Source organism: Amia ocellicauda, chromosome 20, assembly GCF_036373705.1.
Source record: "Amia ocellicauda isolate fAmiCal2 chromosome 20, fAmiCal2.hap1, whole genome shotgun sequence".
In the NCBI taxonomy this organism is placed as follows: domain Eukaryota; kingdom Metazoa; phylum Chordata; class Actinopteri; order Amiiformes; family Amiidae; genus Amia; species Amia ocellicauda.
The window spans coordinates 7,612,752-7,638,729 of record NC_089869.1 but is presented as its reverse complement, the minus strand read 5'-3'; the positions used below and the strand labels follow the sequence as shown (position 1 = coordinate 7,638,729).

The window sequence follows — 25,978 nt, the reverse complement described above, 5'->3', positions numbered from 1 at the left end:
TAGTGCCACAATGACATCGGTCCTGCACCATCAAAAAGAACAAAATTAGCAACAAGGAACCTAAACTCACTGAATATTGTCCAGACTTTCATAATGCCCGCTATTGAAACAAGTATTAAAGTAGTCAGTCATAGTTTCTGGTGTTAACAGAATAGTAAAGCCAAGCATTAGTTTTATTATTTCATGCAATCAGAAATGAAAACTAAAAACATATTTCAATTACAACAAATAGTGCTTTGATATCTTAGGAAAACAAGGAAACATTTGCTAACTGGGGTAGCAATGGAAAGGTTTTACCGCAAGAGAAGGCTAAAATCAGCTTGATTAAGGTGCAGATAAAGAAAAGGCTTTCCTCTTTGAAAGAAAGTTGAAGGAAAGAGGTGTTTTTCTTGGCATCTCCTACAGACTCCAATGTCAACTAGCTTATTAGTGTTGGCATGGAAACTGCAGAAATGTGCAATGGAAACAGTTTGTCTTGGGAAGTCTGAGGGGCTACGAAAACGAATGATTTTGTTTCTGTTATATGTGCTGCATTAAAAAAACAAAAACGTTCTGTATCCATCTGTTTTCATACATTTAAGATAAAATCTGTTTTTGAGAAAGTCAAGAAAATTGCACGGCTCGGGCGAAAGCCATGGAACTCCCTGCTTTTGTATTGTTTGTGCTTGAACTCAGAAGGGAATGCTTTCAGTCTTGTATGATGTCACTGCTGCAAGAGATCGGAGTTCCCTGTGACCCCTACTTCCTAGCCTGCCAAGACTTGAACAGGCTGCTCAACCAGTAGCTCTGTAGTCTTCTCAATACAAAAGCTTGACTTACTATAACAGTGAACCAAAAATATTTCAGATTCTGCTGGAGCCCCCAAGCTTATGGAATGCTGCTTTTCTGTAATTCAAGGGTGCAATACAAACAACATTAACAAAATAAAAATCATACCCATCATTTTCAAGACTTGCAACAGCTTCTCTCAAAGAAGGTGGAAAGAGGTTTAAAAAGCAATTCATGCAAATGCCTGAATGGATGAAGTTTGGCATGTGAACTAAACACTCCCACAATTTCTTCTGAAATCCCATCAGAGCTGAATGACAGGAAGTGGGGAGCAATCTTAATAGTGCATTTCCCTGATAAACAGACAAACATCACATTAGAGAGTAAACTACTACACCAAATATATGGAAAGATGCTGTATAAAAGTCAGACTGTGGCCATGAATTCTAGAAGCAAACCATTCTAGAAGCAGAGATTGTCAATAGATAGATCATATGCACTATTGTTACTGAAACTGTTGCTGGTTTGGAAATGTGTCAGATATGAACATTAAGGCACGCAAACTGTGGTAATGCCAATGCTCTTTATTCTTATCTTTCATTGCTGATCAACAGCACCGCTCTGCATGGGAGACTCATAGGCCTGGAGGGCAGATAGGATTCCCCAGAAACAACCGGTACTTGTCTGGGCCAATCCCAACTATGAGGGAACCCTCAGTGTCGGGCCCTTGACAATGAGCCCAGTGTAGGGTTTACATGCTACACTAGCCTCAGGGAGGTTCAGGCAGCAACAAGGCTCCAAACACTGCAAACGGCACCACACAACAACAAACCACAAGGCAGCAGAGCCCAGAGGAAGTGGAAATGGGTGGCACATTGTGATTTGGCCGCCTGTGAGATGGAATGAAAAGGATTTCCATAAATAAAGATTGCAAAGTGTCACACTGTTTATATGTTGTACCTCTCAAGTATTACTCTATTTTTATGATTGTTATTCTGTAATTTCCAAGGCCTTCTCCCTATTTTAGGCACTTGCTTCCAAGTTACTTGTTTTGTCCCATTTGCTGTAAAAGTCTGGTCTGTTTACTGAAGGGTATTCTGCTGCAATAAAATGTTAAAATCATGCTTATGTAAATAATTGTTGCAGTATTCATATGTGCATCATTCAATGAGAAAACCTCTAGCAAGTGCCAAATTACAGGATTCGGTGGCCCTCTTGCAACATATTCAATTACATTACATGCTCCCAAATCACCAATGCCAATCCTCTTACTATTTGCATTGGTTATTGTGGGCAAACATGGCAAAATCCTAACACAGCTGTCTACAAGGGTAACTAAAATTTGACACTTCAGCTGAGTCACTGCAGCAACCGCAAATACTAACCAGTATAGGAAATTCTCATGTAAAGCCACATCTATCTAACAATGCAAACCAAATTCCATGTCAGCAAAACCGAAATGCCTGCTAAATGTGGATAAGGAGTGTTATGATACCATTGTGGTTGCTGTTTTTGGGGAGGATATTGTGATCCTCAAGAATGATTCGGTACAGCCTGTATAGAGTATGTGACTCTTCCAATATTATTCTCAGCTGGTTCTCTAGCAACACGGCCTGTCTGAACACGAGTGTCTTCAGACCACAACTAAGTGTACGTCATAGTCTTGACACATGGCTGCTTTGAGAGGGGAGAGTTAATCTTCTCTGTGTGTCAACACCAATTAGCAAACAAGTGGGTAATTCTGAGTTCAGTTTATAGTATGTAGAACATCATGACTGCACAGACATCTAAACAGCACTAAACTATCAACAGACAGGGAGAATGTGTTTCATTAAGTGCCAGGCCCAGCTTGGTTTTGCTCACATGTTTATGATCTATAAGTCTTTTTATGACCTCTTTCACCCTAGATAAAAACATGAACAAATAATTTCCGCATCTGTTGATGGTTATCTGTATTTTTCAGCTGCAAGCAAAGCATATTCAGGCATCTTTATGTTCACCATTTACATATTTTACATTAAAAACCTGCAGGCTAGGCAGAATTATCTGCAATATACATATATTTTATATTCTGAATGCAGACATTATAATGTTTGATGGCTCTTTCAAAATGTACAATGGGATTCAGTTCAGAACCTGCACATAGATGACTCACTAAGCAACACTTGAAAAAGCTTGTCCACAGTTTTCAGAAAGTTTTAAAATATACAGAGGAAGCTCCACTAACCAACACCACAAGCAGCAAAAGCTCCACAGCCATACAAGTCTTTGTTTAACTGAATGTGTCATGACATGCATTCCTTAAGATATATTTGATCTAAATACATGCCTTTAAAAAGCAATGCAAAATAAAATGAAAGACAAATATCACAATGTGATCTCATAGTTTTCTTAATTTGTTCCTTGATGCTTTTACTTTCTTTCTGTATCTATACTTTTAGTGTGTTATTTTGACTTGTGCATTTTTAGAAAATGTTCTTGTAATGGCAATATAAAGTTTATATTATTATTACTATTATATTATTATTTTATGTGCCACTCATAATAGGACTGTCTTTGATGCATCTTAATGTGGGAGACTTTTTCTATGAACAAGCCAGGGATCTTAAGCACGAAGAGCACTTAAGGTTACAGTGAAGAAACTGGCTTTGATTTAAGCGTTTCCCATGAGATTAGAGTATATGCTTCTTGCAGCAGTGGTAGGAGTGGTTGTTGTTCACGGAAACATTTTAGTATGACCTATACACTTACAGATAAGGTAATTATTATTGTATGAAATTACATTAAAATAAAAAAAACACTAGTCTCATTATAATATCTTTAGATATGTGTTTAGTTATGCAAAATACATAACATGCAACAATGGAGGCATTTGAGAGAAAATGACAGTACTAAGCAGTAGGGGCACAGGTAGATACAAGTATATTGAATACTTTCACCTTACAATACACTCCAAAATTAATGTAAGCCTATCGGCAATGAGTTTGAGTAGCTGCCAATCCCACTGGAGGAAAACTATAAACGCAGGTGGAGCTTTGTTGAGAGGTGACGAGGGTGACTGAATTGACTGAATTAACTGGATTGACGTAACTCTCATTGTCAATGAACGTGGTTGTGAAATATGTGTTGTACACTTTACTGGCTCCTCAAGTTAATCAGTTTGCGCTACACGTACTGCTTACTGAGAAGCAAGATGTGGATGTCCTTCATAGTATTCCTGCATTGTGAATTCCCTCCCTGGATCATTAGCTTTTCTTATCAGACTCACTCTAATGAAAATGCCACAAAATGCAGCATAGAAGAAATGTCGAAAAGAAAACAGTTGTTGATCCACTGTGCTCCTTTTAAAGGAAGCACTGCAGGTCTTGGGTGGGGACCTAGTTCAAAACTGGCATTGTTTACAGGGCTTGAGGTGGGAGCATTGGGTTGGACAGCTGCCAACAAATATTAAAAAATATGCAGGATAGATGTGTATATAATAAATTAATATATTTCATTATATGAAAGTTACCAAAAATGTAAAAATATGATTAACCATCTGCCAAAGTAACTTTAAAAAACATGTTAAACCTATCTGTTAAACCTATATATATATCACAAGCTTTACAGATCTGGCACTTTTGCTCAGTAAATACAAAGGCGAAATGGGCAATGTCAATATTTATTTCCTCTGGACTTTTCATCAATGTGAATCATCGACTTGGCTTATTTTTTACTTACATTCCAAGATTATGATGAGAGATAGTGCTCGGTAACTAAAAACAAAATAATCAAAAATGTGCAGTTGCCATAAAAAAAAGAAAACATTTATTTTCTAAATACTTGCTCTGATTTGTGGATTAATAAGACTAAAGAAACGATTTAGTAAACTTCAGTCATACACAGCTGCTTACATCATTTTAAGCATTTGCTTTATTAAAATTGTATTTGATATAAAATAAACATTGTATTTGCACTGTTCAGCATTCTTACTGTATATAAAAAATCTCTCTGTTCTAAATATTGCAGATAACTAGCAAAGACCTGAAGCATACATTTCAATACAGGGACAGAAACAATCTAGGCATGGTCTCATAATTCTGGCGCCAATATAAATCCATAAGATGCTGAGAAATGAAGCAATTGTGCATGAGTGTACAGTGTGTATTTTATTTAACCACTCAAAACACTATAGTGCTGTTTTGATAAATGGATAGCTTTACAGGACAGTGTTGACTAAGGATTTAGTACAATTATATATGAGCACAGTGGAATTAATCTTAAAGTAAACACTCATTCATGTTATAGAGCTTTAATTTTTCCTGCAAAAATAAATAAATTAATATATATAATAATACAATTTAATTTGCCAAACAAATCAAGTCACTATGTTCACAGGTTGGAAACTCTTGGAAAAAATTGGAACAGGAGTCGTTTCTAGGTTGAAGAAATCATAAGATGAATGATTTGGTTTCCAGGTGATATTTTTTCTGTGGTTAAACCCACAAGCAGGATTTACACAGGGGGTAACAACACCTCAAATAACAGCAACGCAGTCAAATCAGTTTTGTACCTATGTATCTCCCTTTAAGCTTATTCATCTGTCAATGGTAGGACCACAATGGACTTCAATCGTAAAATGAAAGATTGTTCTCAATCATTTGGAGTGCTAGGCTTTCAAACAAAACCCTGTGGATCAGTCAGTTACTAAGGAGGTAGGTAAACACCAAACAAATGTTATATAATTGGCCCAATGTCTGAGTGGTTTATTTGCTGTGGTAAATTGTGCAGGGAAAATAACAGACACTTTTGTTGTTTTCTTTGTTTAGAGATATTAAAGATTACTGGCAAATATTCAGGCACAATAATTGTACCTCTGCCAAGAAAAAAAGTTGGATTGTTTTTATGCCAAAGGACACACAAAAAAATTCTTGCAGTTATTTTTTTCTTCAGTCAAACGCATCGCTTTAAAGACCCTGGACAACAATACAATGGGACATTAGACAAGCTGACCTTTGCAACCGATTCATTATCTTTGATGTGAAGTCTATATCTGCAAACTTATTGTGGGCTGTATCAGCTGATTTCACTCCATCCATTTATAATATTGATAGATTGACAGAAAAAAGAAAGGAAAACTGCCTTGCAGCCTTGGCTTTGGTATTGTTATCTAAATAAAATGGAAATGCCAGCACTGTGTAGTGACAGGGATACATGGATGATTTCCATTTCTATCATCAGTTGAAGAACAAAAAGAAAATTGAAATATTTTAAACCATTTGCAAAGTACGATTGATAGGTTCTTGGAATCGTCTCAAACTTTAGTGTAGAAAAAACAATAAAAAAACGAATACAGAAAAGGGCTTGCAGGCAGTCAGCATCTGATAAAGGATAAAACGCTAAATACTCACGATGTCTGTTCAGGCACGTGAATTTCCACTTCTGTTCCTTGATCACCAACATAATGGAGAGAGTAGCAAGCACCTCTCAATGGACGTAAGTTTGGATCAAGCAGAGTGCAGTAAGGAATCTCATCCCTCAGAGAAGCAGCTCGGGCTGCAGACAGTATAGGCTTCTTGCATAGACTGCTTTTCATGTGATCCGTCCTGGTGTGATTCATTTCTCAATCCTACATGGTTGTTTCAGCCTGACTATAGATGCACCACCTATTCCCCTAGCTACAGCAACCTGTGGGGACATGTTTGACATTTGCATAGCCTTGTGATGTCATCCAACACTCAGTTGTGGTGTAACTCAATAAGAGCTAAATTAAACACGGTGTGTATTGTTAAAAAGGAGTGCATAGAGACAAAATCATCATGTCTAGAAATATGAATGTGGTCTACCTTCCCCATGTGTTTACTGGACTGCTTCAGTCATCGCTGCATTGGTCAGAGAAGCTTTCTTCAATTATAAATAGTAATAAGGCACCCTTTCAACCTATGTTTATTTATTTAGCTCCATTGCAAAATTTTGTTTCCAAAGAATTTCAGTTACATTTCCGAAAGTTAGAAATGATTGCCAAAACACTTGCACCATTAAACTTTTACAGATACCTACATAAAAACAGAGATCGAAAATGCTTTGAAAATATTCTTGTTATACACATCACAGAGATGCCCCTGCCTGCTTTTACTGTACCCCCAATTCCTGTGTTGAGTTTTATTGCTCTTCTGCTTTGAATTACCCTGTGCCTTCAATTTGGTAGCATATCCAGATTTATTCCAGAACCAGCTGCCAACAGATTTGCCACCTGGAAGCCTTCTCTTGTTAAAGTCTCAAACACTATTCAAGGCACAGTATTTGGATGGGAACATCAAACAGACACCTACACACTTCTTGGCCAGAAGTTCCAAACCAAAGCCATAACATTTAACAAGTAGCAATAGGTATGTCACTGTTTGGAAAAGGCATGGAATTAACTGTAGTATCAAGAGCAAATTCCCCAAAAACACGCCATTTACCTGGGCATGGCTGATGCATTCTTAAGTTTGTTTTCCTGCCACAATGCCTTCTGGGAACTCTGTTGAAATGAACTTTTGAGAAAAAAAGTTGAAAGTTCAGGTTCAAACACTAACAGCATCGATATAGTGTTATAAGGGGACTGGGTAAAACCCGAAATGCCAGAACAGTGGAAAGATTTACAAAGACATCTAAAACAGAAAAATACTTATTCTGGGCTTTCAGAAACTTGTGTTTTAATTGAAAATATTGTATTACATAATGTTAATAATATTAATAATGAAATGTAATACTAATAATAACAATAACAACACCAATAATAATAATAATAATAATCATAATAATCATAATCATAATCATAATAATAATGTATACACATTTTCTACAATTTGTTAAACTGAACAAAAGTAAAAGTAATAGTAGCATTAAGGTGCAATAGTGCTACAATAGATTCATGCTGGGGAGCCATTTGTGGGACTGGGAAGAGACACCCAAATTAGTGTCCCCAATGGCACAAGTTTGGGTCTTAGATTGGGCTGTTAGCTTTCCAAGGGTTGCTTTCTAATATTGAAAAGACAACTCCCCAAAATCATTGTAGTCCTTTTTAAGGTACAGTAGTTTATTTGCTTGGGAGTTATTTTTGGAACTGGAAACATACACCCAAAGTAGTTTACACTATTTGTCCATTTGATCGATTAATAAGACTTATTAGCCTTCCGAGGCATACTTTTCAGTCATTTAGACCTCAATAATTCCCTTTTATACCTACATTTCAGATCAGTACAGCTCTACACACTGTTTTTTGGTTTATGATAACTTTATCCTCATCTAAAACCCATTTCAGGTTTTACCCAGTACCCTTATAACACCATATCGACGCTGTTGGTGTTTGAACCTGAACTTTCAACTTTTTTTCTCAAAAGTTTATTTTGACTTTAAATCTGAAAACTTTTGACTTTTTTTCTCAAAATATATATATTTTTTCTCTCTCTTAAGAGGCCCTAATGCTCTTCCGTACTTCTGTGCCTGTGAATAGAGGAAATCTTCATTCATATCGATATGGAACCTCACAAACATTGATAGGAACAGGTTGACTCTGTTGCTGAGACAATCAATAGGGAGCAGAGGGGTGTTGATTGGCAACCATGTTGAGGGATATATGAGAGATATGCAGCTGAGAAAAGGCAAGTAGGCGTGTGGTACAGCTTGCACCATGAGAGAAAGACATGTTTCATCTGTGGTATGCTGAAAGAGTGGTTATGCAGTCTCAAGACAGGCTCTCTTGTTAGCCAATGTTTAACAACCACATAACTTAGACAAGAACACGAAGATAACATGATATATCTCCACATGTCGCTGCTGTTTGGTACAAAAATATCTAAATATTATTAGTTATTAGTTAACCAGCCAATCTGGGGAGCTGATTAGGTGAGTGGGAGGAAAACTTGTCGTGATTGCAGCCACTGATGAAAGGAAATACTTTTGAGAATGACTTATTTTCTTCCTTCCATCGTCTGAGAAAAATATGAAATTGAATCAGACTCCATGGGGGGGGGTCTTCTAACACCAGTGCACCACCATGAAAGATATGATCATTGTGTGAAGATAGAATAAATAAGCCAACAGTCCCCATAGATGCCAGGACCATAAAATGCTGGTGAGATTTCAATGCCATCAAATGCTCTTTGAATTCTACATTAAGAAGAGAAACATAATAAAGGAAGTCATAGAGAAATAATGCGTGTTGTGTGGTTCATCTCACATTTGTGTCACAGCCTCTATCACACCATGGTCAGACAATGTGCATGACGAGCACATGTAGTGAAGGAGGAGTTTCCTGTAAAGATGGGCAGAAGTGAGAAGACCCTGCCTGCAGCATTGTTTTTTTGCTGTCTGCCCTTTCCTTTGAAGACAGAACGTGTCTTCTATAAAGTAGAGTTTCATGCTTGGCAGTTTGAAACTAACTTTGAAATCATTCTTGATTTTTACTTAAAGACCCTGTAAAAATACTAAGGAATGGAGGGGGTACAAATTTTGATAAAGACAGTTCAGTGTTGTCTTCACTTGGGCAATAGATAAAAATGAAATACCCAACGGAAACCATTCCTAGTTGCAAATGATCACAAATTCACAGTTGCTTTTTTCCAGCACAAACGTTATTATTAAGCTCAGCTGGACATGCTGTTCCGTATGACTGTTCCCTTCAGATATCTTCTAATTTTTTTGGTTTCCTTTCTTTTAATAAAAATTGGCCTGCAGGAGAGTCAAAGAAACAAAGCTTTTAACTGTGCAAAACAAAACCTAATGGATTTCCTCTTCTTAATTCTGATTAAGGTGCAAAGGTGCAGTGTATGCATTAACATAACTATATCTTTCAGAAGCAATTGGACTGTCTTCAATGGTAATGTTGTTGTGAACACATGTGAATATTATTGCAGATTTAGGAGAATAAATTCAACAAACTGATCACAGAGAAAGAAAAAAAACTGCACCTTATAAGATTGAGCCACAGTTTATCTTTAGAGGAAACTTCACATTTTGAGGTTTTCAAGTGACGAATGACAAATTGTTGATGGGCAGCAGAATGTGATCAGTCATATGATATGTATGATATGTATGCTTCAAAAACCCAGAAAAAGCAATGTAGTGAGAATGTAGTGTGAAGGAAAGACAATCATCACATGAATATGTACCTGAATGCCAATGTCATGTGAGGTAAGGGAAAACGGAATCAAAATATAGAATGTGCTATAATAACATAACTCTCTAATAAACATATCACTTGATCAATCGTTTGGGAGAACACCAAGATTCAAAATTACACACAGCTCCCAAAAACGGGGGGTGTTGCTTTTTCACATTTTATTTTTCTTCAGAACTTACATGCAATTCAAAATCAGTTCTTGTATTGGACCATTCTTGTATGACAATGGTCAGTGTCTGACATCCGCCCACACGTTGATCTGTTCACACACTACACATTTCCAGAGCCACAATTGCTGTCTACAGCTGCAGTTTTCTACAAGTGAGCCAGCAGTCTCAGCTCTCTGCAATTGGTGAAACACATGTGTTGAACTCCATAGCTACTGTACAGCCTATTTAACACATGGTAGCACAAATTAAAACAAAAAAAAACATACATATTTTCTAAATGTGTAATATTTTCATTCAAAATCCAGAAATACAAGAAACAGATTCTGTATATCTATCAATCAATCTTTCTTTCTACCTATCCGTCTGTCACACATGTATTTGAACTGGGCCTGTATCTGTCTCTTTGTTAAATTTCTCAATATGGGATATACACTCACCTAAAGGATTATTAGGAACACCTGTTCAATTTCTCATTAATGCAATTATCTAACCAACCAATCACATGGCAGTTGCTTCAATGCATTTAGGGGTGTGGTCCTGGTCAAGACAATCTCCTGAACTCCAAACTGAATGTCTGAATGGGAAAGAAAGGTGATTTAAGCAATTTTGAGCGTGGCATGGATGTTGGTGCCAGACGGGCCGGTCTGAGTATTTCACAATCTGCTCAGTTACTGGGATTTTCACGCACAATCATTTCTAGGGTTTACAAAGAATGGTGTGAAAAGGGAAAAACATCCAGTATGCGGCAGTCCTGTGGGCGAAAATGCCTTGTTGATGCTAGAGGTCAGAGGAGAATGGGCCGACTGATTCAAGCTGATAGAAGAGCAACTTTGACTGAAATAACCACCCGTTACAACCGAGGTATGCAGCAAAGCATTTGTGAAGCCACAACACGTACAACCTTGAGGCGGATGGGCTACAACAGCAGAAGACCCCATCGGGGACCACTCATCTCCACTACAAATAGGAAAAAGAGGCTACAATTTGCACAAGCTCACCAAAATTGGACAGTTGAAGACTGGAAAAATGTTGCCTGGTCTGATGAGTCTCGATTTCTGTTGAGACATTCAGATGGTAGAGTCAGAATTTGGCGTAAACAGAATGAGAACATGGATCCATCATGCCTTGTTACCATTGTGCAGGCTGGTGGTGGTGGTGTAATGGTGTGGGGGATGTTTTCTTGGCACACTTTAGGCCCCTTAGTGCCAACTGGGCATCGTTTAAATGCCACGGCCTACCTGAGCATTGTTTCTGACCATGTCCATCCCTTTATGACCACCATGTACCCATCCTCTGATGGCTACTTCCAGCAGGATAATGCACCATGTCACAAAGGTCCAATCATTTCAAATTGGTTTCTTGAACATGACAATGAGTTCACTGTACTAAACTGGCCCCCACAGTCACCAGATCTCAACCCAATAGAGCATCTTTGGGATGTGGTGGAACGGGAGCTTCGTGCCCTGGATGTGCATCCCACAAATCTCCATCAACTGCAAGATGCTATCCTATCAATATGGGCCAACATTTCTAAAGAATGCTTTCAGCACCTTGTTGAATCAATGCCACGTAGAATTAAGGCAGTTCTGAAGGCGAAAGGGGGTCAAACACAGTATTAGTATGGTGTTCCTAATAATCCTTTAGGGGAGTGTATATACTGTATATATAATGGTGCAATAAGAGAAGCTGGTGATGTTGATATTTTCTCTCTTTTCTGTAACTATAAACATGTAAATCTTCAAACTCGAGCAAGTGACAATGTAGGCTTGTGGATGTGACAGGGAATGAATGCTTCCTTTCAATGAACGATTGAAAGTGAGAAAAACAAAGCCCAGTAGCAAACAGCTTTGTATGTCATCCGCCTGCTGTATACTTTCCCCTGTTTTGACACAGCACATCCCAGCCAACCTGAGCAAAACACTTTGACCCTGTGAAAAGGGTCAAACTGGAAAACAGACTGTTGTGTCAAATAAAAAAAGGGGGGAAATGCAAGAAAAATAAAGCGCAGTAATAAATTTACAAAATATGAAATCAATCAGTTGTAATCTTGTTTTGATTAGCAATGAGGATTTTACTCAAAATAGCTGGTAGCTGACAGCCAAAAATTAATACTGTGTCTGTAATAGCCATTGGGACTTTGTCTTTGCCTTTGCCTATTGTATTTAATGTAAGAGACTTTATAAGGGCTTTCTCTTTCAAACAAAGCAGCGTATACCATGTGCAAACAATTGATAAAGAAAAATGTATTATTCTGTGTATGTAAACATCCTATGGGTCTTTTCAGTTTTGATGTGGAGTGCTGCTTGAAAATGTCTAAATTGTGTTTGGAGTTTAAATTATTTAAGTAGGTGAATTTGTAAGATTATCTAAGTTAAACAATAATGTTATCAGTGATTTTAATATTGTAATAAGATGAACATATATACAGAGCCAGGAAGGATATTAGAAAGTCTATTGCCACCTATTAAACAAACATACATGAGTTTTGATGATGTGCGCATTAACATGTACTGAATCATGTACTGAGTTAATATAGCATGAAAAAAAAACAATGTATCACACCTTCTTTAATAGTAAGTCGGGTAGCAGAATGACCAATGTTAAATGCACATGCTGTCCACAACAACAAATATCTTTGAAACTAGGTAGCATTGCAGGACTTTTTCAACATTTTCAAAATGAAAGAGTGATACTAAAACACTTTCCTAAAATCCTAAAAAAGTAAATAAGTCCAAGTAAACTGTGATTTTTTACATTTTGGACAGACTCAGACTGCTTGTATTCAAAAAATGCTAAAATATGCAAGAACATTAAACACTGTCTTGTCTTGAGTTACAATACACTTCAAAGTCATCTGATACTTTGACTACCACTTTATGCTGATACAATGCCTTTGACTGCTACTCTACTCACAGGACAGACTTCCTCACAGAGCATATGACTAGACCAATAAAGAGCATCCCAGACCAGTATTGTGTTGAAATGTTAGCAAGTTTTGTTTCATGGGCAATTTTAACACAGAGACTTTTATTCTTCTTCTTCTTCTTCTTTTACACAAGAGGGACACAATGGGGATGTAGGTACTAAAATACAAAACAGGAACTTGAATCCATACTTTCCCAGTTATGCTAAGAATGAAACAAACACGAAGATATATATTGGTAACCAGGAAGACAATGTGTGAAGTGCTGGTTGCTTCAAGAGTTTTACTCTTGCCGGTAAACTGCCAACAACAGCTTCCGGTATGTATGTATGTAAGGAACAAACAAACATCTCTTAAGAAGGATTGTTGATACTACCTGCATGTTCAGTAAAATATACTACCCAACAAATATGTTGAAACGGATCAATTACAAACCCTGGAACATTCTCCAACTAACATAGTAATAACTACTTATTATATAGTAATAAGCAGATTCTGTAGCAGACCACCCCCTGGCATGCTACAATATATTTATTTATTTAATTATTTATGTATTTATTGATGGAGATTTAAGGCAGTACATTCACAAGACAGTAGTTCTTGCATGCTTCAAATTCTCCAATACATCCTCAATGTTGCCTTGTTTCTAATCGACAACATATTTAGTTTTATACCGTTGACCGATCCTCAGGCAAATTCTTCAGTGCCATGAACGATTGCAAAGAATTCAAATGCAACTCATTTCCATAACATGATCTGGGATACATGCACAATACTAGAGGCTAAGCTTATGTTTCCTTGTTTAATTTCAGTAATGTGAAATTCAAATTCAATTAGGAGAACTGGCATTAGGAGTATTTCAAGGCTATACAATGAACGTGCTGTATTAATATATGTCAGCTTTACTTTCCTTACATTCATCTGCATTTTAAACAGGATGATACCAGACTGGCAAAAAAAATGTCACAGCTGCATACAGGATGTTGGTAGTTTTAATTTAGCCTTCAGTTTCAACCACTGAACAACAAAAACGTATATTAATATCTTCCACAAAGTCATTATAGTCAGGTACAGTAAAAATAAACAAAAAAAAATCACTAAATGTTATGTTAATGCATTTTTCAGATCTTCTTGTGCCGCATAAAGTGTTGTAACGAAACTTGCACAGAATCAATTAAGTACTGAGACAAGTTCAGCATTGTAATGACAGAGTATAAGTTGTATGTGCGTGCCTACAGTTTATAACACAGCAACTACAATACATTTTTAAAAAAATATTATACTACAACTACATCTGATTCTGTTGTATATATATTCAGATTTACTAGTGTGTTGGTTATAAATTGTATTTTGGAGTACATTCCTCAAATTCCTCAATCCTCAAAATAATCAGGTTAGCTGTGTTGTTTCTGGCCAATATGTTCGCTATAATAACTGGTCTATTTATATTAATTTTCACTTCCACAGCTCTTGCGGTGCAGCAGGTGTAACCAAAGGAATGTCAGGACCTTACATCCACAACTAATCAGGCAATCAAAACTCTGCAGCCTGCACAGCCGAGCAGTATCGGCTTGCTCCTGCAGACATCCAGTTAATGCTGAGCAAACCCTCCAATTCAAGCAGCCGCAGTTACAACACAAACACCAAAAAAGTCTCTGCATGACGAACCGGCCGGTGATGCATTCCATTCGCGAGGACCAAGAGAGAGACAGAGAGAGGGAGAGAGAGACTCCTACCCTCCCCTCAGAATAACAGGATAACAAAGTTTATTTAACAGCCTGCAGGGATCGTGAAAATGAAGGTACCAAAGAACGAAAAGACAGAAAAAAAGTCCATCTGCCACTCACATGTTATCAAATGAGCTAAGCTGAATCGGAGAGTGAATTCTCAAGTTTAGAAAGGGGTGCATTGTTCATCTGACGTCTGCGCGTTAGAGGAGGAACAGTTGGGGCTGTCTGAAATACCAGTGATGTGTAAGTAACATTCTCAGGATGTGTACACTGTCATAATACGGTGCAAGGAGCAGACAGAACTAGAGCTAAAAAAACAGAAATTCCCTAACTGCTGCCTGCAGCCCTATAATATGCATTAAAAGGAAGCTGGCAATTACCACATAGTAACATTTGTCAGGAATTTATTTGTCAGGAAATAAAGGTATTTTAAATAGAAACAAAACTAACAAAAGACTACAATTCCTTTAAAAAGAGCTATAGATAAATCGCAAATTTAATAGGTCATCAGAACCCAGGGGATTTGCAACGCTTTCACTGAACTCTCTCCAGCCCAAACCGGGACATTGTCAAGAACTGGGACAGAGACAATAACATGGTCCCACCTTTCCTGTTAAAGTCTCCTTACCAACTAAAGTGTGCAGCTCTAGTGTTAACCTTTCTCCAGACAAGTGCTTCCTGGTAGCAAGCAAAGCAATCTGAGCACAAACATCAAAACCTGAGCATTCGTATCATTTCTGGCCCTCAGCACATGCACCCTGCGCTCTGGCTGTCAGTGCCGGTCTCCTACCTCTCTCTGTAGCCATCAGTGCCCTCCTCTCAGCCTGCCTCTCGCAGCGCTTGTTTGCAGCTTATCTGCCGTCTCTTAGCAGGACCTATCCATCTCTGTGGTTTCTTTTATAAGAGCAGGGGGTTGGGGGAGGGACCACTTCCCCTGGCAGCTCCTCCTCTGCCTGTTCTCTGACTTCAGCGGTCTCAGTAAAGTCTGCTCGACTTCTGGTGGTCTTGAATGAACCCCCCCCCCCGCTCTGACCACCCTCCACTGCAGAGATTTCCTTCAGTTTGTATTAATTCATTAATTAAGTTATTTGTTTGTTGTTTATATATTTAAAACTGCCTTAGGTCGTTTTTCATGTTTTAAAACAAAATTTACACCTTGAAAGCTTCATGTCAGCTTTCTGTGGCCTTTTATTTAATGCCTAAACTTTTTTCTTCTTTTCCCGACTCCCGCTCTCCCGAAACCAGCTCCCGTCTCTTGTGTGATGACCAAAAGGTTTTCTTAAATTCAGACCAAAAACTGTGATCATTTTAATCATACATAGACTTTATATCCACTTTTATTTCACTGTAGTGCAATCCATAAACAATTATGGTTTGAATAACTGTTATGACTGCACAGTATTCTTGCAGTTATTATAGGACATATCAGAAGCTGAATACAAATTGCATATACATGGGTGGAGATTATAAGAAAAGATACAAATGTAATGTGGTTGTCCAAAGAAAACATGGCTACAGCGCTGACATTGCCAGAGGACTTTTAAAAGAGCAAAATGAGTACACCACAAGTACTTCCTCAAGCTTGTCAATCTTGGACATCCCTTCCCATGTGTACCGAAGCCCTTTTTCATCCTGAATTGAATATTCACCTTGAAAAATGGATCTGAAGTGTTAGGTAAGGTATAGCTGTACCTTTGGCATTCAAGTGTAACCCTTTCCCAATGGTCAGGTCAGTGAAACATTAGGTCCTGATGACATATTCAGGCATTACGTTTGGACTGCTTCAGCAGGTGAAAGAAAGGTCACAATCAAAGTAAAAAAAAAAAAAGCCACCTGGTAGATAAATGTGGCATTTAGTGCATTAAATACCCACCCTTTGCTGCACAGGTAATTCAATCAGGTGTTGTAATATGCAAAGGTGGTACCACAGACAGTGTAGTGTTTAGTGTTGGATGTAGGGAACTTGAATCATAATAAGGAAGCAATTAAAGCCATTAAATCTAAGGATAGTGGTGGGGCCCCGTTTTTGAGATTGGTTTTGTTAGTGTAAGCTTTCCCTCACCACACCAGAAACACCAGGCCTGCTTCACTGAATACACTGTGAATGCACATGCAAAATGCACCTCTCACTTCCGCACAGCAGGGATTCAAACCCGGATCTCCCGCCTCTCTAAACAGAGAGGCTTCAGAATCACTACATTTAAATAAATACATGCATACATACATACATATAAAAAACGGTATTGATGAGCGAGGTGGTATACCATTTACCGGCACAACCCTACTCAAACCCAAAGCTCGTTCATAATCAGAGATACTATGACATCAGGCTACAATATGTAGATTGACAATGCAATAACAAAAGCATGCATTTCCATACCATACTGGTAGTAGTACAGGGTCGTCGTCATTCGTCGACTCGTGTCTAATGTATACGAAGGCTATTTGTTAATCTTCGTTTTTCCTCGTCTGTTCTCACGTCCCCGATTCTCCGTCGGCATTTTACGTTTTCTTTCTCAAACTACGGAGACTGTGAAGCAACAAAATAAGTATTTTACATTAAATCTTAATCTCTTAACTTTTACTAGATTCACACTCCCATCATGCAACAGCGTCGTGTGTGAAAGCTGTGAACAGTGATCCTGTACGGGGTAAGCGATTTGTGTTTTGTAATAATTAATGTCTCTCTAATTTTACTAACAGTGCAAATTACTTATTGTCTACATAATCTGATGTAATGTTTTGGAGATGGGCTAAGTAAAAAGTGTTGGTGTTTAGAAACTGTACAACACTGTTAGGTTCATTCACTAAGGTCATACAGTAATCATTACATATTTATTTCATATACATATGTAAAATTATTGTTGTAATGAATGAGTGGTTTATGGTGTTTGAAAGACATTTGGATGATATTTAGGGACAAACAATGTAAATATTATGGTCAAGTTAAACAAATGTTTAATAGTCTCAAACTGCAATAGTAGTTTATGAGGGAAAACGAAAACAGATGGTTTTCTGACAATAACAAAAAAAAGGTCAACATCTTCAGATGTTGGTTTCAATGGAATTGAAAGTTTCCGGATGTCTACAAATCAGTTGGGCTTGGTAAATGTTTTGTAGACATTTCCCCCTTTTTTCATCTTCAGTGTAGATTATTGCAAAATCTGCCCTTTCACTTCCCAAACCTGCTGGTTCCCCTTAGCATTCTTGGCATAAAGAAGAAAAACAAAAACATAAGAAATTGCTTTTTATACATTCAAATATACACATACAGATATATTTGTTAATATGTAATTGACATCTTGGTTAGGTTATACAACTACTGGGAATTGCAGATTATTCACAGAATTGAAACCAACATCATTTGAATGTAGTAATATGGTTCTTAAATAATCAGATGAAAATAATTAAATTACATTTTTATTCAGTGCAAAACAGAAAATGATTAAATTGTCTGTGCTATATGCATCATCAGCATGAAACAGCTCTTCTGCTATGGTATATATTAGTAGCCAACAAAAGATCAATTTTGTTGTTTCTTTCTTTAAATATAACCAAATACAATTGATATATAATGGGCTATAATTTGTGTGTAACAGGAGAGTGTGAAGATAATAGGAGAGAAGATAATCAAAATCATATAAAATAAAGATTTATGATCTCTTATCTTGGTTGTCTCTTGGGAAATTAAGTCATCAAGACTTGCATGTTCACTCATACATTTCATTTCATAATAATCATAATAATAATAATAACTCATGTGGTCCCAGGATGCCTATTTTGCATATTGTATTCTAAAGTCTCCTTCAATATACATTTGTGTAAGTGAGACCTAACAAAGAAACCGTCACCTCTGTCAAACCAACACAGATGCGAACAGCAGACATTTGGATATGTAAACAATTAAAACCCCACCTATTACATTATTTGTCATTTAGCAGACGCTCTTATCCAGGGCGACTTACTTTTGTACCCATTTATACAGCTGGGCATTTTACTGGAGCAATCTAAGTGAAGTACCTTGCTCAAGGGTACAACAGCACCTATATACAAAAATTAAGAAAACTGGGTTAAATGTAAAATTAGCTAACTAAGCATTCACATTGTGAAGCGTTGGGGGGTTACTGTTTTACCTGTTATGGTCTTTGCAAGGCTACATTGCATAATTAGATATTTTACCAACCTTGGTATGCACTTCAGGGTCTATTCAAATTAGAAGTGAATGAAATCGGAGAGGGTGGTGTGGGAGACTTTCAGACGGTCACTGACCTGTAGTGTTATTGTTATAGTATAATGATTCAAATAAAATAAGAGTTGTAGTAATGATAGATATCTTAATATCAGTCACGATAATATGAATAATCATAATAGTATTGATCATAATAATTATAATAACAATAATAATATATTTGTAATATTCATTATAAGGATGGTTATTTAAGCTTAGTATTGTTTAGTATTGCCTGATTGATCAAGTGTGATGGATTTTATTAGACTAGAATATAATAAGCACATAAAAAGTAGAAGATGCATGTTGTATCTCATGTTTTGCTTTAGTACACAAGGCTTTGTGGTTAGTCTATTGAAAATGACAGCGAATGTAGCATAAAAACCTAATGATACAGTTGTGTTGCGGGGTTAGCATTTCCTTGTCCCTCACATTCACAAGGTAAACTCACCCACAGCAACTTTAGACTTAAAATAACGTGTCTGCTTTCCAATTGATGTTATGATTTATTTTATTGTGCCTGCTATTTTTCAGTCAAATATATATTTTTTTTAAATCCTAGTTTCGGTCATTTTTTTAAATGCCTTAATAATGTGTTTTGCTAGGACTGGAACAACAACGACAACAACCACAATAAATAATTGTGATTGCGCCACATTCAGTTCTCCATTTTCAATGTCCCTCAGAGGCCATCCGTCGGCTGATCTGCTGTTCTTCTCACAAGCCTTTTGTTTGTGTTTCTGTTGGTAAGGTGTCCCACACAGTGGTGTAGTCAAGGGCATGCACAAGCTGAAAGTTCTTGCAATTTGAAGGGAAGTTTGTGTAAGCCCAAGTAACTTTGGAAGATCTTGCATATACCCTCATATAATTTCCTATAATGAAATATGTCGTTGTTAAACAAATGTATATTGTAAACCACAGGGACAAATTATAACTATGTTTTTAATTAATGTTTTCTGAAAAGGTGAACTATCTTCAAAGGTTTTCTATTTTTGGGCGGGGCACTGAAATTGGTCATTTAGATCCAGTGCTTTGTCATCGTCCGGGGGGTCACCACTGCAATACTGGTCTCACGTTACAAATGTCTTTTTTGTCACCTTGGGAAGCAGTGGACATTGGCTTTTACTCAGCACCTACAACTAGCAACATTAATGTCATGAAACACAATGCCAGATCGTTCAGTTTTGCGTTTACCGTCTGATTTTTGTCAGATTTGTTATGCTGTTTGTTTATAGAAACCAATATGATTTTTTTTTTTTTGGCTTGCGTGCTTGACACTTTCACACCAAGACATTCTTATTTATTTGAAGTCCTTGTTTTTTTCTCCTTTTATGTCAAGCTGTTGCTAATGGTAACACTGTCCTGAGATGTGGCCAAACAGGCTCCATGTAAGGACATGCCAGTTGCCTCTCGCTGCTTTTGGAGGGGAGAGGAACACCAAAGGCGCACCGCTGTCCCTGGTCTGCATGTGCTGTTGTTTTCTGTTGCACAGAATCCGTGAATAACTGCGGCACTAATGGAAAGTCTTCTGCTATAGTTTGAGGGAGCTTTGATCTAGAGGGGCACGCGGGGGGGGTGTAAAGTTACATGTGCACTACAGAGAACAAGCCTCTCGTGGCGACTGGAGGGGTGGGGGGAGATGACAGTCAAAGAGATTTAAGGGTAAATTTAGAGCCCCCCTCTCCAGATATATGTAGACAAAAAGAGAATTTAGAGAAGGAAAAAGCATGCCAGCAGACACTATATAATAAGGCTATTGTTTGGAGGAGTGGCCTCTGGAGATGGATATTGAAGGATATTCTCTTTCCATTAAGACTTAAAGACCGTCTAAAAATACCAAACAATGTGCTCCTCTGTGGCTTTCCAAAAAGTTGCAAATATTTAATTCATACCAGCTAAAAATTCAAAGCCCTTGCCGCCTCCCTTTGGAAAACCTCGAGATGACTTCCGTTGCCTTCTGGAGATCTGACGGGGTTGCTGCTCTCAATGTTTCAGAGTGCATACCCTTTTAATTAACTCTCCAATCCCTGTTGCCAAGGAAATGGTTTTCCCCTGCTAGAAAAGGGAAAAATAGACAAATGGCTATTTGCTTTGTTTACACCAGAAAGCTGTCCCGTCCCAGTTTAATGGTATAGTTAACACATGTTGTAACTCCACAATAAAGAGACTCTGATACAAAGAACTTAATTGGATTTGTATTTTAATTAGGTATATATGGACACTGCACCTTGGTTTCCCTTTTATTTTTTTCAGACTTATTGGATATTATATAGAGCTGAAATTGCCATCTCTCCACTTACTTTTTTTTTTTTCTGAAAATATTCTGTAAAGGTTTAGGTTTAGTGACACAGGGTTATGTAAACTTCACGCAATGTGCAAAATGTGGTGCAATAAACTGCTTCACTTCCCTCCTTCCTTTGGAAAGTCTTAAATAGAATTTGTTTTCCTGATAGGGTTGGTTACCATGACAAATGTAAGACATGAACTGTACAAACACTCAGATATGGAACATGCAGGAAGGTCAGTACCAGAGCAAAACTACGACTTACTAAGCACAGTCTGCGATTTAAATTCAACTTAAATGGTGGTGATTGCATTCAGTTTGGCCAAAGACACCTAACAGTTTTATATACGAGACAAATATAAAACAATATGGTTTGTGATTTTTAAAGTCTTTCTCCACCAAAATTGGCCTTTGTGCAAGTGCAATGGTGCAATTTGTAGAGTAGGCAATTTCATCTGCTAGCGTTGATGCCCATGACAGTGCAAATCAAACATTTTATTCTCACTGATGTATTAAGCCTCAGCCGCAGCGCCTGCAACACGTGCATGCAGACTTGAGAATGACAATCAGCTGACACTTCAAGACAGACCTCCAGCAGAACCGTCCCCCTAGCTTGTGAGGAGCGCCAGCCGTGCCAGTTTATGACGGGCCAAATACGCTTTATCCCTTTTTGTTTCAGATACATAATACATAACAGACATCAATAAACAAAATCCCATAGTTCATTGACGGTAATCTTAAAAGTTCACTTGAAGGAATAACAGTGGTATCAAAGGGATTGGGGATTCACTGCTCAGTGTACGCTTTCTTGTGCTGATACTTTGAAGCCATAATTAGAGCTTGTGAGGGGATCACAAGGGAGTGCCTTTGACAACAAAAAGAGGAAGGAGGAAGACTACATCCCTTGCACCACAAATGGGTAAAGAAAGATAAAGCCAGTGACGAAACACCGCATCAATAATACATCACAGCAGCCAAAGCTAATGTCTTGAAGCAGCCTGGGAGGATAAATCAGGAGACTGGGGAGGAAACCCACCAAGCTGCACTGCACAGGAAAAGGGGTGAAGAAACAGCCATTAGACTCAAGCACACACGGGTCATGTGGAGAACACTCCAACTGTAAGTGACTCCCTAATGTCCTCAATCCTTTCAAAAGAAGAGAGGGAAAAAATATGCTTTCAGGGCTTACACATGCTGCCGTGGGTGTTTTGGTCTTATCCGTCTACGGTTTGGTTCTCATCTTCTGCAGAGGTTTTCCCGCCATCTCCATAGAGAGCCCACATGTTCTAGCTCTACCTTGAGGCTATACTTACATGTCCTAATTCAGCCCAGCTGCTGAAGTCCATTACCTCAGCTGGAAAATGTAAAAGGCAACAGGTTTCCAGGAAACATGTGTTGGCTAATCAAATTCCAAAAATCTGGGAACCCCCTCCCCTCCCCTCAGACTTCCCTCATAACCATTCAATGCAAGCCGTTAGCAAGTTGTGGTTGTGTTTCTTAAGTTGATCAGTTTACAATATCTTGGTACCAATAAAAGACCACAATAAAAGGATCATAAAATACCATAGTTATTGTACAAAATTAAAATTCACATTGCACAAATTAAAATATCAATTTAGCAAAGTTGAAAAAAACAGAGCGGCTGACAGACTAATAGCTGTTAAGGTTTATGGTGATTTATGATGCGTGCACAATGGAAATTCATTCACTATATCACTAAGTAAAATGGAGATGGTAAAGTAATCCGTTTCACTGGGCTTGGTTGTACATGAAAGCACAATCATACAAATATAGGAAATTACGTATATTCTTTGCATAAGGAAAAGATTTGCAAATGATTTTTAAGTTTATGCCTATAATCCATATAGAGTATTTTTGAAGTTTAAATATGGTGTCTTATCCTCTGTTCTTCCATAGGCACTTTTTTAATTTTAATGCTAACACTAAGCTCAAAAGCAGAACAGTTTTCAATGTATTAGACAGTAGAATGTAGGCCAATTGAAAACATTCCCCGAGTGATACACAGAACAATTACCCGTTTAGATGGATTCTTATAGGGAGGGAATAGAAGGACACAGTAGGTTGATTGACATTTGCAGTAGAAAAGAAGAGATTAGTGGATTAAATCAGCAAAGTGGGAATAGACGAAGGAAAGCGATTCATCTTGGAGTAGAGCCAGATAAACCCCCAAAAATGTGCTCAAAGACTTCCTTGCCTCTCTCACCAGGTGAATCATTTGCACTCATTTCTTCCAACAGAGTTGTTTAATCAACAGAACATCTGTTCATCTCAACACGGTCAATAGTTGAATCACTCTGTGGAACAGTTTGGTTCTGCAACACATTCAAATGTAATCTTCAAAAAAAATATATAAACATCTACCATTCAAATATATATACATTTTATTTCTGAGAAATTTCGGGTCACTAGTTCTATCAAATTAGTTTCACAATACACATAAAAGAAGCCACTGTGCACAGATGTTTTACAGTGTTAATAAGATTAGCCCTTGTTTTGTCTTCCATCTAATAAAACAAAGTGGTCCCCATGGCTCAGTAATATTGAACAAACGCATGGCAAAATGTTATGTAAACAAATGACTCGCTAGTGTACACAGCTTGCCTTGTCAACTATAATTGACTCATGCATTACAAAATATAACCATTGCTTCCAAGTATTATGGAATGTGTACATTCCTAGCTTTAGATTTTAAATACCCTGATTCTAAAGAATTGGCATGAAAGGGTTTAAAATTAAAAAGTGCAGAACAAAACTTCAATAGATTGGAGCTAAAAAAATGGAACTCCTCATACCATTGCTTGGCCTTCACCACTTATGAGCGGAAAATACAAATTTTCTAGAAAGCAGTAAAAAAAAAAAAGTCACAAGGAACAAGAGGTCAATAGCTGCAATTAACAGAAGGATCAGAAAGTGAAGCCTTGAGACCCCAATCCTAGGCTACTCAATCCCAGATCAAAAATAACTACCTAATGAAGGATGGCTTGTAGAAAACCTTAGCCCTTCCTAGAAGAGAGGAAGTCAAGACCCCAATCCTTCAAAATACCATTTAGAAAAAACAGCTGTACATCCTGAACATCAAAAGCCTTTACTTCCAGGGAGTTCACCCCACAGAGACAGGTTGGGTGGTGAGGGAAGGGGCTAGCATGATCATGTTCTTTGTTATGCAATACAGTTCAGGATGTGTGCATTAAGAGGTCGTGTGTCATCGGTTGGCGTTTCCGTTTCCATGGGACATCTGCTTGAGGGGAGTCATGGCAAGCACCAGCAAGAATGCTTAAGTTGAATCCATAGAGGCAGTTTGAATCTTTATTGTAAGCATAAAGACATTTAAATCAAATCACAACAATCTAGCTTGTATGAAATTCCAGTGGAGGGGTGGGACAAAAAAAAAAAAAAAAAAGTTCTCCCATTAGGGGGCAAGCATTACCACCTCAAGGGAAGTGTTGGCATAGAAAGTCCAGGACTCCTACAAGGAGGATCTACAAGAGCACAAGTTAGATATTTACAGTAGCGTAACCAATACAAAGTCAAGCTGAGAGACTGCTGGTGTGGAAGAACAAACTTCACCTTTGTTTAGCTTGAAGTCCGTCAAGATGCTTTATTACAAACAATTGCAGGGAGAGAAATCAAAAGGCAGTCTGATAGTTTCTTCTGACAGATCAAGAGCTCTGCACACAGGCAGGACCAAGCAGTTTATATACAGTAACAAAAGCATAATTCAAGACATCAGATCACTGCAAGAACCGACATTTAGAAATGCAAACCAAAGGACACTTTGCAATAAGCAGATACATTTCCAGAACCGGTCTCACTCCTTTCTTCGTCCCTCCCCTGCTCGTCTCTACATTTCTCTTGACTAGGAGGCCAATTCACATTGCCAAGGTCACCTACCTCATTTACCAAGAAATGAAGATATTAAGGGGGAAATCTGCAGCTCCTACTGTGCAGGGATGGTCTCTGCACACCCTCCGATTCTGTAAGGCATTAACTGGATGAGGGAGTAAAGCAGCAGCCCCACTATCTGTAGTCAACCTCTTTGGGGGAGAGGAGCAGCTGTAAGTCAACTTCCATCAGAACAAAGGCTAGGTAACCAAGCATTCAAGCAAATTAAAATTGCAGGACCTACCTTACCTATTGGAACTATGCTTCATGATTTGTATTTTACATGAATTACATATACTCTTCAATTTATGCTTATACATTTTGTATTATTATATTGCACTTTTGCATTGCGCATGTAACCCGCAAGTCATCCTGGATAAGGGAGTCTACCAAGAAACACATTAAGATTAACTTTTAAAAGAAAAGCCTACAGAGTTCAAAATAGTGGAAACTTTACAAATGCAGATTGTACCTTTAAGTTTAAGGCACAAGACAGATGCCCAATCGCAGCTCTATACAGAACTTAAAATTAATCTACCAAGTGAATGCTACTCGAAAAAGGCAGCAAACAAAATGTACCACACAAGTGGGGAATGTTCCAGTAGGTCAAGTTCATGGGTTGGGCAAAGTCAGCAGTTGCTGAGGCAGTGTAGAAGGAAAGGGGCAGGTTCGCCTTTGGATGGACGCTCTTCCCAGTTAGGCTTGGATCGGCACAATCTTAAAGTGTAGTTCTAGACTCAAAACCTTCAGCACAACTAGAACAAGCCAGGTGAACTTTGTTCATTGAAGAGATCAACGGTCTTCCCTGACAAATCATGTATGAAGCA

At 37.9% G+C, this 25,978-nt stretch overlaps 1 protein-coding gene across 2 annotated transcripts in view; it reads right to left on the bottom strand.

Moving 5' to 3' along the window:
• entpd1 (ectonucleoside triphosphate diphosphohydrolase 1) overlaps positions 1–15,634 on the bottom strand; it is a 32,612-nt gene extending 16,978 nt beyond the window's left edge. The window contains exon 1 of one of the 2 annotated variants that reach the window (XM_066693228.1): positions 15,527–15,634. In XM_066693228.1, coding sequence (XP_066549325.1) covers positions 15,527–15,542 — 16 coding nt within the window. In that variant the 5' untranslated portion in view covers positions 15,543–15,634. Of the gene's footprint in view, positions 1–6,158; positions 6,346–15,526 lie in introns of those variants that run through there. The other variant, XM_066693227.1, reaches the window with a different exon arrangement.
• Positions 15,635–25,978: the final 10,344 nt, after the last annotated feature.